At 37.7% G+C, this 18,611-nt stretch overlaps 1 protein-coding gene across 1 annotated transcript in view; it reads left to right on the top strand.

Moving 5' to 3' along the window:
• The window catches only part of GLG1 (golgi glycoprotein 1), a 259,115-nt gene that overhangs the window by 172,641 nt on the left and 67,863 nt on the right, over positions 1-18,611 (top strand). The window contains exons 8-11 of the mRNA XM_077133013.1: positions 3,201-3,415; positions 12,529-12,650; positions 14,189-14,290; positions 16,468-16,621. Coding sequence (XP_076989128.1) covers positions 3,201-3,415; positions 12,529-12,650; positions 14,189-14,290; positions 16,468-16,621 — 593 coding nt within the window. The remainder of the gene's footprint in view (positions 1-3,200; positions 3,416-12,528; positions 12,651-14,188; positions 14,291-16,467; positions 16,622-18,611) is intronic.

The raw sequence follows: 18,611 nt of genomic DNA, 5'->3' as shown, positions 1-18,611 counted from the left end.
AAACTAACTGACCGAGTCAGCACGATTAATATTTCTTAATTTCTCCAAGCCTGATTTCTCTTATGTATGAAGCAGAAATAATGTTACCTATTGTGGTGGTTTCAAGCTAAGAAAAGCACATTCTTAAAATTAATCCATTCCCATGAGTTAAGGATTTAATCCTTGTAAATAGGACATTTTGGTGAAGGTGGATTGTTAAGGTTTGGCCCACCTCAATCAGGATGGGTTTTAATTCTATTATTGGAGTTCTTTATAAGCAGAATGAAATTTAGACAAAGAGAAAGCCACAAGGAGCAGCCTGAAGCTGGAATCAGCAGGACCAGGAAGAGAAAAGAGAAGCCAGGAGAGGCCGCTATGTGCATTACCAGGTGGCAGAAAAAAACAAGGACCAAGAGTCACCAGTATCCAGCCCCAGAATGCCAAAGTCTTCTGGGAGAAAGCATTGCCTTGTTGATGTTTTGATTTTGAACTCTTCCTAGCCTCAAAATCATGAGACCATAAATTCCCATTAAGCCAACCCATTAAATGGTATTTGCTTTAGCAGCCAAGAAAATGAAAACATCAGTGTTGAGGAGTTGTTTTAAGTACTGAATGAGGTTCTATATACAAAGCTATAGCCTTAATGTTATTATTAGACCAGCGATGATATTAAAATAGTAAAGTGTCTCTGCCTTGATCAAGATGGCAGAGTGAACCAGCTTCATGGCTCTATCCCACCATAGAAGCTTTGAACAACTAGTAAGAACTTGAAGAACTATCTTTTTCAAAGCTCCAGAAAACCAGTTAAAGGACTCAGTAACAGGGTGACCTCCAAATCAAGAACAAGGCTATTTAAAAGTGGTAGGATTTCATAGTGTCCTGGCTAGTCCCTTCACCAGCTTGACACAGAGTCAGCTCACACTCCTATGTGGATCTCTGGCCCCACTGCTGGAGAGAGCAGAATAACCCTCTGGCACAGTCTATCCCAGAACTTGCCCAACACTTAGAAGGCAACTCAGAAAGCTCCCTAGAGAACACTGTGGGAGAGCAATCAAATCATGCTGCCCTGGCCAATGTATTGCTAGCTGTAGGACATATAGTACAATATCTGGGACCTTGAAGAAACTGTTTCGTAGGGAAGAAGGGACATCCCTTTTAGATAAGGGGGTAATTCCTAGGGCCAAACATTCATGTCCGAGAGAAGACATGTGCAAAGCATTCATGTCCAAGAGAAGACATGTGCAAAAAAAGGACCTTGAAGGCCCCTATGCTTTGACCTGAAGGTACACCCTAAACTCTTTGTATGGATAAGCTCTGAAAGAGAGTGCTGGCACAGGTCAGTTTGCAAAGGCTAGAAAATTGTTTTCTTTTTTTTTTTGTTTTTGTTTATTTGTTTATAGCTCCTGGCATTCAAGGAAAGCTCTGTCATAAACCTAGCCAGATACACACTTAAGGAACAGATACCTCAGAGTCTAAATTCCAGCAATAACGCATTAAAATATCAAAATGTCCTGGTTTCAATGGAAGGTTACAAAACATAGAAAGGAGTAAATGGCCCAGGCAAAGGAGAAGATTAAAACCTTGGAAACCATTGAGGAGGCCAGAACCTGGGACATTTCAGGCAAAGACTTTAAATGGCACTAAATATGATCAAAGAACTAAAGAAAAACATGGACAAAGAACTAAAGGAAATCAGGAAACCTATAAATGAATTGATAGATTCAGTAGAGAAATGGAAATCGTGAAAAGGAACCAAAGAAAGCAAACAAAAATTTAAAATTTAATTAAAAATTCAACAGCAGATTTGAACTGACAGAAGAAAGAATCAGTGAATTTGAAGACAAGTTAAATGAAATCATCCAGTCTAAGGAGCAGGAAGAGAAAAGAAGAATAAGTGAATAGAGCCTGAGGAACATTTGGAACACCATCAGGCATACCAATATATGCATTGTGGGGATCCCAGAAGAAGAAAGAGAAAGGAACAGACAGTATTCGAAGAAATGATGGCCAGAAATTTCCCCAATTCAATAAAAGTCATGACTGTACCCATCCAAGATGCCCAATGAACTCCTAACAGGATAAACCCAAATAGACCCACACTGTGCCGTGTCATACTGAAATTGTCAAATGACAAAGAGAGAATTGTGAATGCCACAAAAGAGAAGTAGTGTATCACACAGAAGAGAGTCTCAATGAGATCATCCGTTTCTCAAAAGACACCATGGAGGCAAAAAGGCAGTGCGAAGACATGTTTAAAGTACTGAAATTAAAAAAAAAAAATGGCAACCAAAATTCTATATTCTGCAAAACTGCCTTTCAGATGTTTAATTGGTACAGAGTTTCTGGTTGGGATAATGGAAAAGCTTTGGTAATGACTGTTGGTAATGATAGTACATTGTAAATGTAAATAACATCCCTGAATTATATATTTGAGTGTGGTCGAAAAGGTTTGATTCCATTTGTATAAATTTCTGAAAAACTAATTTTTGGTCACAGAAACCAGATCAGTGATTTTCGGGAGGTGGGGATATCATATCTGAGGTAGATATCATATCTGAGGTGGGGATATCATATCTGAGGTAGAAGTAGAAGGAGGGATTCTAAAAGGGCATGAGGAAACTTGGAGTTGAGAGTTATGTTCAATATCTTGATCGTGGTGATGATTTCACCAGTATGTCAAATTCATCAAATTGTTTATTTAAATATGTGCAGTTTATTATATGTCAAGTAATACTTCAGTAAAGCTGCTTTTATTTTCTCGTTTTTTTGTCACATTTTATTTTCATGTCTGTGAAGTTTTCCCATTTGGCATTTATTGCCTCATTGAGGTTAAGATGAGGGGATTAGCGTTGCTGTAGTGAATATTTTAAGTGCCGATTTTTCCACAAGCCTTTACTTTGTAGGCCAGTAGAGATTCTTCTTTGGTTTTCATTTTTCCCCAATAGTTACCTTACTGGTTAAACTTCAGTTGGCAAAGCATTTGCATTTTAGTTCAATAATACAAAAAATCTGTATAATGTAGAACCCTAATAGGATAAACCCTAGTTTTAGAAATCTAAACCTGTTTTATACTAATAGGCTTTTGCCAAGTTCCAAGCTTGTCTGTAAAGATAATAGCATGACTGTTATGTTCTAACCTAGGAGAAACAGGTACTTTTAACATGTAATTTCTGATCTTAATGTGCACCCTCCCTAATGTTATGGCATACATCCTGACATAGGGCGGCAAGTGAGCAGTGAGTGCCAGGGAGAGATGTTAGATTACCGGCGCATGTTGATGGAAGACTTTTCTCTGAGCCCTGAGATCATCCTGAGCTGTCGGGGCGAGATTGAACACCACTGCTCTGGATTACATCGAAAGGGGCGAACCCTGCATTGTCTGATGAAAGTAGTTCGGGGAGAGAAGGGGAACCTCGGAATGAATTGCCAGCAGGCGGTAAGAAAAGATTTTGTACTACCATTCTAAATGTCAACATTTTATCAGCTGAGGGGCCTCTTTCTAACACTGTCCCAGCTTGCTTTTCTGGGACTTTTCTGACATCAAGGTGAATATAAATTACTAAGCACACAACATGAAGTATTATGTCTTCAGCTTATCCTTGTAAGAATGTAGAATTTGGTACAGAGCAAAAGCTTGCACTTGTAATCAATATAAAGAGGTATGTAGTTGAAGAGATAGATAAAATGCATTATTTGCTAGAGTTTCTCAAAAAAGGGTAAATTGCTAGATTAGATTTAAAACCAAGAATCAAGGTCTACCAGGTTCTTGTAAATCAGGAAATGTCCTCCACCTTCAGATAATATGCCTGCCTTAATAGCTTTGATTGAGTTGAAGCTAAAAGAGTTCTGGCATTAATTGAAATTTTCCAACAGTTTGTTTTTATTACTGATGTGCAGCACAGCATGAATTCCAGGCCCAAAGGATTAAAAAAAAAAATGTAGTTTTCAAAATCACCTCATCTTTTCTTAGGAGACTAGGACAAGTAAGCATGAAAAATACATAACCCTTCTACCAGCAAGCTTCACAGTTCAATAAAGATAGGAGAAACAAATGAACGTGCTTTGCTTGCGAAAATCAAGTTATTCTTGATCTATTTATAGAGAATTGAATAGCTTCACATTAGGTACATGATATAATGTTATTGAAAGCATTATAGACACCAGGTGCATGGGTGGTTCAGTGGTAGAATGCTCCCCTTCCATGCGGGAGACCTGGGTTCAGTTCCCAGACCATGCACCCCCCCAAAAAAAAGGTATTACAGACATAAATTATCTGCTTCATTACTTCATTACCATTGTCCAGTGTATTACTGTCTTTTTAAAGGTTTTTTTATTGTGGAATATAATGCACAAAAAAGCAGTAGATTGCATATGTAGAATGGAATGATTTCTAAATGTTGTGTTAGTTAATTTTTTTTTTAACTAATAAAAAAAAAAGCAGTAAATTTTCATGTACATTTTAACCAGTAGTTATTGAACAGATTTTAAAGTTTGGTATGAATTACAGTTCCACAATTTTTCATGTTTTTCTTCTAGCTGCTCCAAGAAATTGGAGACCACCAGAAATATCAGTATAATCATTTAACAATCGTACTCATTTGTTAAGTCCATTCTTCTCCTCCTCCTCTTTAAATAATATGTATACATAAAAGCAATTAATTTCAATGTACATTGCAACACAGTTGTAGAACAGATTTCAGGGTTTGGTATGGGTTATAATTCCACAATTTTAGGTTTTTATTTCTAGCTGCTCTAAGGTACTGGAGGCTAAAAGAAATATAAGCATAATGAGTCAGCATTCATACTCATTTGTTAAACCCAACCTCCTCTGTATATAACTCCACCATCATGTTTGATCTTTCTCCCGCTCTTTAGGGATATTTGGGCTATACTTTTTCATGTTGGAAGGGGCTGTCGATAATACAGGATAGGGGGATGGAATTAGTTGATAGTCTGGAAAGGTTAACTCTTCTACATTTCAGGACTTAACTGGTTCAGGGACCCATCTGAAGATATTCTTAAGGATTGGCAGAAATAGTTTTGGTCAGAGGTTAACAAGTTATGATAGGTAGCAATGTCTACCTGAAGCATGTGTAAGAGAGACCTCCAGTGTACCCTCTTGACTCTATTTGAACTCTCTCAGCCACTGATACCTTAATTGTTGTTACACTTCTTTCCCCCCTTTTGATCAGGATGGCATTGTTGATCCCACGGTACCAGGGCCAGGCTCATCCCTGGAAGTCATCTCCCATGCCACCAGGGAGAGTTTCATCCCTGGATGTCATGTCCCACGAAGAGGGGAGGGCAATAGTTTCACTTGCAGAGTTGGGCTTAGACAGCGAGAGAGGCCACGTCTGAGCAACAGAAGAGGTCCTCCAGAAGTAACTCTTGGCCATACGTATAGGTAGGCTAAGCTTCTCTGCTACATCCATAAGTTTCACAAGAGCAAGCTTCAAGATCAAGGACTTGGCCTATTGATTTGGGTGTCCCTAATGTTTGACACAATATGCAGGGTTTCCCTGGTGGTAAAGTTTAATAGTCCCATAATTTTTCTCCCATCCCTCAAGGGACTTTGCCAATACTTTTTGATTATCTGTTTAATATAATCTGGGATGTATCCAGGCATTACATCAAGCTATTCAGAATTAAAGCCTCTCATTCTTATTCTGGGCTCCCTGTGTTTGGATTACATGCTCTATCCAGACAGGTTGAGTTAGATTATGTGCTACAGAAAATTTAGGTTCTGAACGTAATAAAACTTTCTTCCTTTGGTCTCAAAGGTGATGTTCTAAAATATAGACAATGTCTTCCTTAACCCCTGTATTCTGAATTATCTTATTCCTGAGCTGATCATCTCCATTCTTATCTCTAAGTACCAGGTTATACATACATAAAACAGCCCCTCACAATCCAGAAATAACAATTACCACTCTGGACTAAATGTGACTACTATAATAGTTTACAATCTAGGCCCCAGTTTTCTTTTCTATATGGGATCATACAATATTTGCTGTTTTGTTTCTGGCTTATTTTGCCTTATCAAATGTCCCATATGTTTATTTACATTGTTGCATGCCTTACAACTTCATTCCTTTTTATAGCAGCACTGTGTTCGTCCCATATGTTTATTTACATTGTTGCATGCCTCACAACTTCATTCCTTTTTATAGCAGCACTGTGTTCAATCATATATTTAAACCATCGTTCACCAATCAGTTTATCAGTCAGTGCATCTTTTATCCACCTCCATCTACTGGGCCTCATGTATAATGTCCAAAGACAGTAATCCATCAGCATTCTCAGAGTTAGATAATTTCCCAAAGAAAGACAGCCAATAAACACACCCTCACCAAGTAGAAAATCCAAACCTCCCCTGACTCTTGTCCCTCCCCTCAACTCTTGTCCCTCCCCCCATTATGTACCCCTGATATTGCTGCAATACTGTTGATGTTTTCCTGTTAAACATAGCCCATAGCAAGCAATAACATTTTCCCCCCATACCCAAAATTATACATTCTGTAAGGTTCATACCTTTTCAGTAGTTCATGCAAGAACTTATATTTTTAGTGTTAATTTGTGGGTCACATGAGTCTATACAACCCTTTTCAATCATGTTCACCTTCAGTATGGTGACATTACTTATGGACCCACTAGTGAACCACCTTCACTTATATCTATTCCCTTACAATTAAGTTCAACCTCATTTAGTAAACTGTTCACCCATCTCAAGCTTCTGTGTATCTCTAGGTCCCCCTACATTCTATATTATAGGCTGATATTAGTATAGCTACACCTGCTTTTGGTTACAGCCTATGTGGAACATCTTTTCCCATCCTTTCACTTTCAATCTATTTGTATCCTTGTGTCTAAAATGAGTCTCTTGTAAGCAGTATGTAGGTGGATTATATTTCTTAATCCATTCTGCCAACCTGTATTTTTTAACTGGTAAACTTAGTCCATTAACATTAAGAGTTATTATTGTAAAGGGATTTCTTTTTTTTTTTAACATAACATGCAAACACGAACATTCTTACCATATGATCATTCCAGTCTTGGTATATAATCAGTAACTCACAGTATCATCACATAGTTGATATTCATCACCATCATCATTTCTTAGAACATTTGCATCAATTCAGAAAAAGAGATAAGAAATAAGAAAAAGAAAAAAACTCGTACATACCATACCCCTTACCCCTGCCTCTCATTGACTGCTAGTATTTCCATCTACCCAATATATTTTAGCCTTTGTTTCCCCTATTTTTTCTATACCCCTTGCCACTCTCTTTCATTGATCACTAGCATTTCAATCTGCTAAGTTTATTTTAACATTTGTTCCCCCTATTATTTATTTATTTTTAATCCATGTTTTACTCATCTGTCCATTCTGTAGATAAAAGGAGCATCAGACACAAAGTTTTCATAATCACACAGTCACACTGTGAAAGCTATATCATTTATACAATCATCTTTAAGAAACATGGCTACTGGGACACAGCTCTGCATTTTCGGTCACTTCCCTCCAGCCTCTCCAATATACCTCAACTAAAAATATGATATCTATATAATGTGTAAGAATAACCTCCAGGATAACCTCTTGACTGTTTGAAATCTCTCAGCCATTGACACTTTATTTTGTCTCATTTCTCTCTTTCCCCTTTTGGTCGAGAAGGTTTTCTGAATCCCTTGATGCTAGTCCCAGCTCATTCTAGGATTTCTGTCCCACATTGCCAGAAAGGTTTACATCCCTGGGAGTCATGTCCCATGTAGAGAGAGTGGGAGGGCAGTGATTTTGTTTGTCATGTTGGCTGAGAGAGAGAGGCCACATCTGAGCAACAAAAGATGTTCTCTGGGGGTGACTCTTAGGCCTAATTTTAAGTAGGCTTGACCTATCCTTTGCAGGGATAAGTTTTATATGAACAGACCTCAAGACTGAGGGCTTGGCCTATTGCTTTGGTTGTCCCTACTGCTTGTGAGAATATCAGGAATTCTCCACATGGGAAGGTTGAATTTTCCCCCTTTCTTGTCATTCCCCTAAGGGAACTTGTAAAGGCATTTCTCGAATCTACCATCTTATCCTTTGGATTTTATTTGTCATCTTTTTAATGTTCCTTTCTATCTTTCTCTTTTTATTTTTTAGGTTACCCTTACTGGTACTCTTCAATTCTGTGCCTTCCTCCAGAGCTCCCACTCCTGTTTTGTTTTTTTTTCATACAACACAACTCCCTTTATTATTTCTTGTAGAGTTGGTCTGTTGTTGACATATTCTCTCAGCCTTTGTTTGACTGTGAAAATTTTAATCTCTCCCTTGGTTTTTGAAGGACAGATTGGCTGGGTACAGAATTCTTGGCTGAAAGTCTTTCTCTCTCAGGATCTTAAATATATCATACCACTGCTTTCTCACCTCCATAGCACCAGTTGAGTAGTCAGAACTCCATCTTATGTGGTTTCCCTTATATGTAGTAGATTGTTTTTCTCTTGCCATTTCAGGATTTTCAGCATCTCTTCAATATTTGACAGACTGATTAGTATGTGTCTTGGGATAGGCCTATTTGGATTTTTTCTGTTTGGAGTTTGTTGAGCTTTTTTTGATTTGTGTATTTATGTCTTTTATAAAGGTTGAGAAGTTTTCCCCCATTATATCCTCCACTAGTCTTCCTTGCCCTTTACTCTTCTCTTCCCCTTCTGGGACAGCAATGATTCTTATATTTGTGCACTTTGTTTTGTCCTTCATTTCCCTGATTGAGATCCAGTTCAAATTTTTCCATCTTTTTTTGTCATTTGCTCTTTTATGTCTTCAAAATCAGTTGTCCTGTGCTCTAGTTCACTTGTTCTTTCTTCTGCCTCTTCAGATCTGGTGTTGTGTGTCCCTAGTACAGTTTTTATTTGATCTACAGCACCTTTAATCTCTGAGATATCTGCTATTTTTCTATTTATTCTTTCAAATTCCTCTTTATATTCTTCTAGTGTCTTCTTGATCTCCTTATGTCGTTAGCCAATAAATCCTACTGATTTTATTTATTAAAGTTAAATGAACATCTTTGACTAGTTCCAAAGTCTGTATTTCCTGTAATGTTTTGTTTATCAGACAGGGCTGTGTCTTTCTGCATTTTCTTATGGTTAGTGATCTTCTGTTGTCTCTGTGGCATGTAAATATCTTGATAGGGTTTCTTTGGATATTGATTTTCTTCAGTAGTCTAAAGCTGTGTTTTTGCAGGATCATTGTAGAGCAAGATGCAGGGTATGAGGCGGGGCACAACAGTGCAGTGATGGTTTGCAGCATAGACATGTGCATGGGTCATGGACTCTACGCTGGTGCTTCCTTCTCCCCATCTCCCTGTCTGTGCACTCCTGTTGGCTCTGGGCTTCTGACTGGAAATGGACACACGAGGATTTTGCACAAGCTGGCCAATCTCTGGTTCTCTGCATCTCAGTTCTTCCACCTTTTCAACCAGTGCCTCCCCATGTGGTTTAGTAGACCAGACCCCCCAGGTCACTTTTACACCCCAGAATCACTCTCCCTGTCTTTTTCTGTCCCTTTTCTAGTTGTTCTTTGGAGCAGGGATGAACTCGTCCTATCCTGTTCCACCATCTTCCCCCATGTGTACTTTTTACTGGATATGAGTCTGAACAATTTAAAATACTAAATGTAAACAGTGGTACCCCGTAAAATGAACTTTCCTTTAGGAAGCACAAAAGGAATAGTTTATCTTTATATCCTGAATTACAAAGTTGAGTCTCTCTCCTCACTGAAACTTTAGAAAATCACAATTAATTAATCTTTTATTGTGTAATTAAAATTTTTATTAAAAACTGAAAATTACCTTCATTTTATTTTCCTGTTAGAACCAGAATTATACAACCTGACTTCTTTCCGTAGAATATTGATGTGGAGTGAGATTTCATTGTAGCTTCTATTACCGACCCTGACCTAGCATCAGCAGTAGTCCCTGGTTTGAGAAAAATAGAGAAGTATCACCTACTCTCCAAAATACCCAGATGGGCTAGAAGAAGGACTCCTGCAATCTACCATGGTTTGAATTTGCACATTTAGTTCCTCAGGAGCAGCAGTTGCGGGTGATTGCTATAGGAAACCTGTGTGCCAGTGTATGTGCCTGCATCCCGGCATAAAAATGAATCCTGTATTTGCATCTCTTCCCTAACACAGCACAGAAATGAGGGTTGGGAGGTATGTTCAGGAATAAACCTTTTTTTTTTTTTTTTTTAACCTAGGCTATAGTTATTTTTTGTATTAAAATATACAGAAAACAGACTGGTTTGATTTTCTTCAAAGGCATCTAGTTCACCTCTGGGACTTTTTGTAATTTAAAAAGTCTTGACTAGTTATTTCTCTGAAGTATTCCTGAATTTTTCCTAAACATGCCAGGGGCTGAAACAGATGTGTAATCATGTAGTAATCCATGTTGTTTGTGTTTATTCCTCACACTACTGTCGCTGAATTCAGGAGTGACAACAATCCCTAGAGCCGTTAGCCTCCTAGACATCATCAGGCCTTCATTTTCTCCTTTTAATAGCTGCAGTCTAGTGTATTCATATTGAATTGTCAAAGCTTACTATCAGTCATGAATATTTAACTCACACAGTTCTTGCAAAGATCCTGGACACCCGTAATATTCAATTTCCATCAGAAAATAGTGTAAACATTTTGGTCTTTGCAAATTTTGTAATGAAATTGGTTATATTTTGACAGTAATGTTCCTACCAACTAACCATAGCATTTTATAATATCTCCTTAGAAAATGGTGTTAACATTTTGGTCTCTGCAAATATCGTAACTGAAATTGGTTATGTTTTGATAGTAATGTTCCTACCAACTAACCATAGCATTCTACAGTATCTCCAAGCTGCCGCCAAGATCATAATAAATAACTTTTGCCCCACAACATTGGAAAATGTCATGTTTCTCTCTTTAGATTATTAACCTCTTTTAGAATAGATAGAATCTGGTTTTCTTTCCTTTGTTTCCTTTTTTCTCCTCTCTGTTTGCTGTCTTTTATTAAAGGGTCCCATACCTTCGTGGGACTCCAGCCAAATCAGACGAATCACCCCAAAATGTAATAGGAGACCTGCAAGGGGAGTGGAATGAGCTATGATCCCATCATTCCTCCCTGGAAACAGAAATCTGCCACAGCCAGACACACAGCGCAGGGAAAGAGGATTTGTTTCACTTGGTTCTCTGTCTGGTTCCCCCCTTCATTTCCTTTTTTTTTTTTTGCATGGGCAGGTCCCAGGAATTGAACCCTGTTCTCCGGCATGGCAGGCAGGAACTGTGCCTGCTGAACCACCATGGCCCACCATTCCTTCATTTCCTTTTGATCTGTATTCTTTGAAATTACGTGGTGTTCAGTGCTTTCCAAAGAACACCCATGAGATCATAAGTCAAATGTGTGAGGGTCAGCAAAGGCTCCAGTAGAGGCTAAATCAGTGACACAGAGAGGACTCCAGATCTTAAAACTTGGGCAGAAGGAACCCAAAGTAGTAGAATTCTAGTTTTCAAATTTGTTTTCTGTTATTTAAGTTCCTCCCCCCCGGACCCCTGAACACCATCTGCTATCCATTTATAATAATAAGCATCTTTTAAATCTGTAAAATGATTTGCAGTTCATGCAACCTTATTCTATATATTATTATTTCTTATAATTGTCTGCAGTTAAAGAAACTGAAACTGATAGGTTAATCAACTTGCCTTTGTTCTCAACGTTAATACCCGGTAGAGCCAAAAATATTACTAGAACTCAGATCTTTTCACCCTTAATGGGGCTTCTTCCTGTGTTTCTACTGCCTTCTCCTCAAAGACGTGAAAAAAGAATCTGAAGCACTTGTCCTTGTGCCTTTACTTTATTTATAACAAGGGATGGACCAAGCAAAAGTAGATGTTAAAGAATATATTCTCATTTTTCAGATGCATAATAACTATTATTTTCTCTGTATTTAATAATAAATGAATTCTGGTTCACTACTTGGTCATGTAAAAATAGTTGCGGAGAAAAAGGGTTTTTTTTTGTATTCTTGGTTTTTGTACTTGATATATATGCAAGTTGCATGAAATCTCATATTTGCTTTTAATAAAGCAGACTACTATTAATTAAATATCAGTGTCTTTGCACAAAATTCTGATTCTAGATTCTTATGACCAAATTGAGTATCTAACTGGAAGATATTTTCGGTTTATTCTCCACCACTCAATTCTGGCTCTGCTCAGAGTGTCATATTTAATAATCTGATTAACAAGTAGGCAGGTATGAGGAAAGAGGCAGCCTTCACGTTATAAGGACCTTTTATTTTGCAGATGGTTACAGTGGTTCAGAGGAGTAAGCAAGCAACCTACACAAAGGCTTAAGTAGAAAAATTTGCAGTCAAGGTAGAGAAACCAGTTGGAAGGTATTTGCAAAAACTCTTGAGCTTGTTCAGTGACAGTCTCTTGTTAGAATACACTGTGCTATACCAGATTGAGTAACTGTGTGGAGAGATGACATCGTCCTTCCCTTATGCTTATATGAATTTCTTACTTTTTTTTTTTTAATCTAGCTCCAAACACTGATTCAGGAGACTGACCCTGGTGCAGATTACCGCATTGATAGAGCTTTGAATGAAGCTTGTGAATCTGTGATACAAACAGCCTGCAAACACATAAGATCTGGAGACCCAATGTAGGTCATCTTATTTATGGTATTTGTCCAGATTATATTTGTCCAAGTGACTTCTGGGTGGTTTAAATTTTTTTGAGTAAGAAGCATACTGATTTTTATTGAAACTAGTATTGGAATTAAGGCTTCAGCTCTGCATCCTCTATCATGTAGAAATACCCAGAGCCATCACTGTGATGTTTGTTGACAGTATATGATGAGATGTAGGCCTTTATATCAGGACTTTGAATAATTTCATTTAATGGTCAAATGCAAACAAACAAAAAACAGTATAAAATGACACATGATTTGGCTCTACACCTTCAACCTGTTTGTATGTTGACTTATCCAATACATTAGTTACTTGATAACCATTAGAAAGTAGTTCATTATAATTGAAATAGAAAACAAAGTATTTAAATCTTATGCATTAGGGGTTTTTTTTTATTTTTTTATTGACAAATAAAAACAACATACAAAAACAAAAATTCTTAACATACGAACATACCATACATGATGTACAATCAGTGGCTCACAATATCACATAGTAGTATATTCATCACCGTGATCTTATGTATTAGTTTTAGTCTATATAATGCAAAAACAGCTCTTAAAACCAGTTTGCAAATAAAAACAGGTTTCCCATTCTTCTCAAAAATCCTTATAGCCTGCAGCTGGCATTACCCAACAATAAACCAATTGCAATTTTATGTTTATCATTATTCTGTTATGCATAAACTCCTGCTGTCCATGCTGTTGTAGGGAATTTTAAAATGGGTTTCGTCATTAAAGCTTTCTCTTTAATTGAGAGACAGAGAAACATACTTAAGTCTCATTAAGAATTTAGGAATACAGAAAGAGCCCCATCACCCATAATGGGGGCAGGGGGAAAGGAGGGAGGAGAGAACTGATAAAGATACAAAGAGATTTAAGATAGTTATCAATCAAACGCAATTTCAGGGCCCTTCCTGGGTCCTAATTTGAACAAATATATAAAAATACATGAGATAATTGGAATAATTGAAAACTGACAGGAAATTACATATTAGAGATTTTAAATTTCTTTCATTGTGATAATGGTATTATGTTCTCATATTTTAGAGAAACATGCTGAACTATTAAACAAAATGATACAGTGTCGGGGATTTGTGTCAAAATATTCATTGAGTGAGAGGGAGAATGTGGAGTAGAGTTAAAACAGAATTGACCTTAGGTAGATAAAGCTGGAGGATTAAAAGTGGTTTTATAGGATTCTCTACTTTTATGAGTTTGACAGTTTTCATAATAAAAGGCTAAATAGTAAAGCAGCTGCACACAGAGCTTGTGCAAGCTGAGTCCATATGTGCTAAGTGGCTTAGAGGTTGATGTAAGGCATAATTACTGCCAGGTCCAGTTCATTTGAGGGATTCTCCAAAAATTAAATCCCTGGTTAAACCTCCAGAATATAACTTAATAAATGGCTTCTTCTATGGACCAAGGAAATACTGATACTGTGAGAATTCTGAATATGTCATCAGGAGTCTTCATGCTCTGTTACAATTTCACCCCTGCTTCATTGCTAGGATCCTCTCGTGCCTCATGGAACATTTATACACAGAGAAAATGGTGGAAGATTGTGAACACCGTCTCTTAGAGCTGCAATATTTCATCTCCCGAGATTGGAAGTGAGTATTTTGAAATTGCCTCAGCGTATTTTCCTACCTATTTTCAGTATCATCTGCATTGGAAATAATCAGTGGGAAATTATTTTTGTTAGTTTCTAGAATGGCTAACATACTTCAATCCCCTGATAAAAATCTAATCTTTAGAAAAACTGTTCTTTCAGAAGATTATTTAAAAGCAGAGTCGGCCCTCTTCCGGTCTGTTACCAAACATCCCTGTTTACCACTGCTTTGGAAGTTAGGATGAAAATTCTAATACCACAAACATCTATCTGGAAAGAACTTAGGCACCTTTGGGGACAGCAAAAACATCTTCAGATATATCTCTAAGACTATTATAGTGTGGTATTTTTTTTTTTTTGATTGATGTACACTGAGTATGGAAAATTGCTTTTATTTCTTTAACTATTCACAGTTACTGAATGTATTCTGTCTTAGGTTCTTATCAATAGTGACAATTTTATTTTCTAATTCCCTTCTCATCCTGCTAGCAAAAGAAAAGGGGGAGGACATAAAATAGGAAAAAAAATATATTACAGTCAGACCCACAATAATTTATTGGCTACAATTCCCCTTTTCTTTTCATGTCTTGTTTTCCCCTTCCACTTACCAAGCAACCATTAGTAGATTGAACTGCCCCTCCTGCTTCCCAAATTCAACTTCTTTCTGATGACTTATAGTAATCACATACTTTACTACAAAGAGATAACTTGGAGACTCCATGTGTTTTAATTTCTGTTCCCTCAGATTTATTCTAGAAGAGACTACAGAAGGCTAGGTGGGAATTTCCCTGTGTTTACTCAGGCAATTTAAACCAAAGTAACAGAATTTATTGAGCAACTGCCTTAATCAAAATCTTGTTTTCTCCTTTTCTTTAATTCCTTTCCCCATAATCAAAAAGTGCCTCACTTTCAGGATTTTTTGGTTTTGCTTTTAAGATGGGATAAATAAAATTTGATTGTGTGTCTGTATATGGATGAAAAAGGTTTGGAAGAGAGGGAGAACAGCTCTCAGCTATAGATGGATTCAAATATTTGACTTTTTATGAGGAAAATGTGTATATAGTTTAGCCAGCAGAGTTCCAGGCAAACACACACTATACAAGAGGATTGCTCCAATAGAGCTGCTGACCCTCTGCTGGTAAAAATTCTGTCTTTGTCCTCAGACTCTGGAGCTCTCTACTTGTCCTTATGAGATTTATCATCTCTTTTTAATTATTGCAGTGCATTATTAGGTCACTCTTCCAAATTTTCACTAGGAAGTCTTCAAATAATCTTTAATCAATGTTTAAATATTTAATTAGTTAATTAATTTAAGTATATAATAAATTTTAGGACATTTAAGAAATCATGTCAATGTAATTCTTTTTTTTAATAAAAAAATATGTATGGTAAGTAACTTAACTATACCGGTAATATGCAAAAAAAAAAAATGTGCTTCACTTTCCTAAAAGCTGCTTGTTAAACATTACCCCCTATCTTCCCATTAATTAATCTCTTTAAATTGAGAATATAATCTGGACAGAGTTAAGCATCCCTCGGAGAAGCAGCAGAATATAGTATAGACAGGATTAAGCATGCCTTGGAGAAGCAGCAGATTCAATGCCTAATCCCTCAGCCCCAGATTCAGTTAAATGTCAAGTTTTTTAAATCATTACCTAGAAATACAACAACCCAAAATGTTGTAAGGCCTTACCTTGCATGGGTAAAAAAAAGAGGAATGACTTGACTGGGGCGGAAATTGAATGTGAGTTTCAGATTTTCTAAGCTTTTTCTGATCTTACTGTATCTAGTAAAACAGGTCAGATTAAACTTCATGCTTAGAAAGAAGTATTTACTAAGTGAAAAGTTGTGAATTGCCTGGTGGTGGCTACTACAGGATTTTCTAATTTCAGCCAGGGCACATTAATGCTGAGTTTGATATTTTAACTTACATAGTCCTGCCTCTATGAGGTAGAACTTAAATTTTCTATATTAAGGTTAACAAACTTCTACAGATTTACCACTGTGTTCATAAAGAGCAAGTTTCAGAAATATACTTTTATATATCTGCTGTCTCTACTACTCTGGAGATCACTATCAACGAGTACACAAACACACACCTTGTAAAAACCCTTTAGCATCTATTAGCAGGAAAGGTGTGTAGTAAGTAAAGGTTATATTTAACTCTTACCCTTATAGGCTGGACCCTGTCTTATACCGCAAGTGTCAAGGAGATGCTTCTCGTCTTTGCCATACCCATGGTTGGAATGAGACCAGTGAAGTTCTGCCTCCTGGAGCTGTTTTTTCTTGCTTGTATAGACATGCCTACCGCACTGAAGAACAAGGAAGGAGGGTATGCAGTCAATATTGATTTCATTTCATTTAATCATTGGTTTTTAATTAGTTTTGCTGTCCTACTAGTAATTTCTGCTGTCTTATTTTGTTTCTAACAAAGTAGTGTGGGAAATTCCCATTTTTTCTACTTAACTTACCAAAATACAAAATACAAGTGGACATTTAAATTCTGCTGCACTGGACAGAGCCAAGATGGTGGCTTAGCAACGTGTGGGATTTAGTTCGTCCTCCAGAGCAGCTAGTAAATAGCCAGGAACAGTACAGAACAACTGCTGGGGCCACATCAGTGACCGGACACACAGCATACCCCAGCCTGGACCAGCTGGACCAGCTGCAGCTTCCCCAGAACTGTGAGTTCCCCAAGCCACAGTGGTGGCACCCCTTCCCCACAGGCTGCTTCCCAGAGAGGAAAGGAAAGGGACTTTACTAGCAGCAGGGGCTTAGCATGACAAAACTCCAATTGTGGAATTAATTAACAATTCTGACTACTAAAAATAGCCCCCAGCTCAGCTGAACCTCGAGTAAAAACGGAGGTCACTGGTTTGTGCCCAGGCGCAGGGTGGGCAGGGCTGACAGAAAAAGAAAAAAAACAGGTTTTTTTGGATCTGAAAAGGTCTGGGCTCTTCAGGAAGGGAGGGGACACTTAGGACCTGGAGATACACAGAGCAACGAACCAACTTAAGCTCTTGATTGGCAAACCCAAGGAAGGGGTCATGGTCTGAAAAGGATTTTTCTTATTCTCTTTTGTGGCTGTGTTTCTACGGATTGATTACTCTTTGGATACAACTGCAAGGCTTCTCGGGCTCCACTGCCCCAGACATGGGCAGAAACAGGCTTGTTTTAGAGCTTATCTGGAGCCTGTGCCTTCCCTAGGAGAGAGGTGCAGTCCAGCTCAGGTGGAATCCCTCCCTTAAGGAATTCAAACCCCAGGGTCTGGAAAAGTGAATCGATTAAAGCCAGCCAACAACCTCTCCTCTGTCTCCACCACGCCCCCAGCAGGGAGAGTCTGCTGGAGGTAAAGGTACCACATCACCTTATGCTAGTGGAACTTGCAGACAGAAAAGCACCAGATACTGGACAGGGTAGAAAAAACAGAGTCCAGAGACTTCATAGGAAAGCCTTTTAATCTCCTGGGTCTTACCCTCAGGGAAAACTGACACAGGTGACCCTTTCCTCCTGAGAGGAGACCAGTTTGGTCTGGGAAAATCTGACTAGGGTCTATAATACCTAAGTAGACCCTCCTAAGGGGTGGGGAAAAGGCACCATACAGGCAGGGCAAGAAACAAAAAAACCAAGAACTGAAAAATTCTGATCTCTTAAACAATACCTAAGCTGGAGAACTAGAATAAGCTGAACTGAATGTCAGAGAACAGATAAACCAATAATTATTGGTCACAATTATTTTTGACCAATAAGCTGAACTGAATGTCAAATTACAGATCCAGATTTCTTACTGGATAGGAAGCCATCCAGTAAGAAAATCCTAGGGAAAAAAGAAGTGAAAACAATCTCCAGAATAAACTAATTAAGGTAATTAAATGCCTAGATGCCAGCAAAAAATAACGACTCATGCTAGGAAAATTGAAGATATGGCCCAGTCAAAGGAACAAACCAACAATTCAAATGAGATACAGGAGTTGAAACAGTTCATTCAGAATGTTCGAACAGACATGGGAAAACTCATCAAAAATCAAATCAGTAAATTGAGGGAGGATATAAAGAAGGCAAGGAATGAACAAAAAGAAGAAATCGAAAGTCTGAAAAAACAAATCACTGAACTTATGTGAATGAATGACACAGTAGAAGAGATGGAAAAAACAATGGAAACCTACAATGTCAGATTTCAGAGGCAGAAGATGGGATTAGTGAAATGGAGGACAAGACATCTGAAATCCGATAGGGAAAAGAATGGAAAAATATGAGCAGGGACTCAAGGATTGAATGACAACATGAAGCGCATGAATATACGTGTTGTATATTCAGATACG

The sequence above is a fragment of the Tamandua tetradactyla genome, chromosome 16 (genome assembly GCF_023851605.1).
Source record: "Tamandua tetradactyla isolate mTamTet1 chromosome 16, mTamTet1.pri, whole genome shotgun sequence".
NCBI lineage: Eukaryota > Metazoa > Chordata > Mammalia > Pilosa > Myrmecophagidae > Tamandua > Tamandua tetradactyla.
This window is presented reverse-complemented; position numbering and strand designations above follow the sequence as displayed.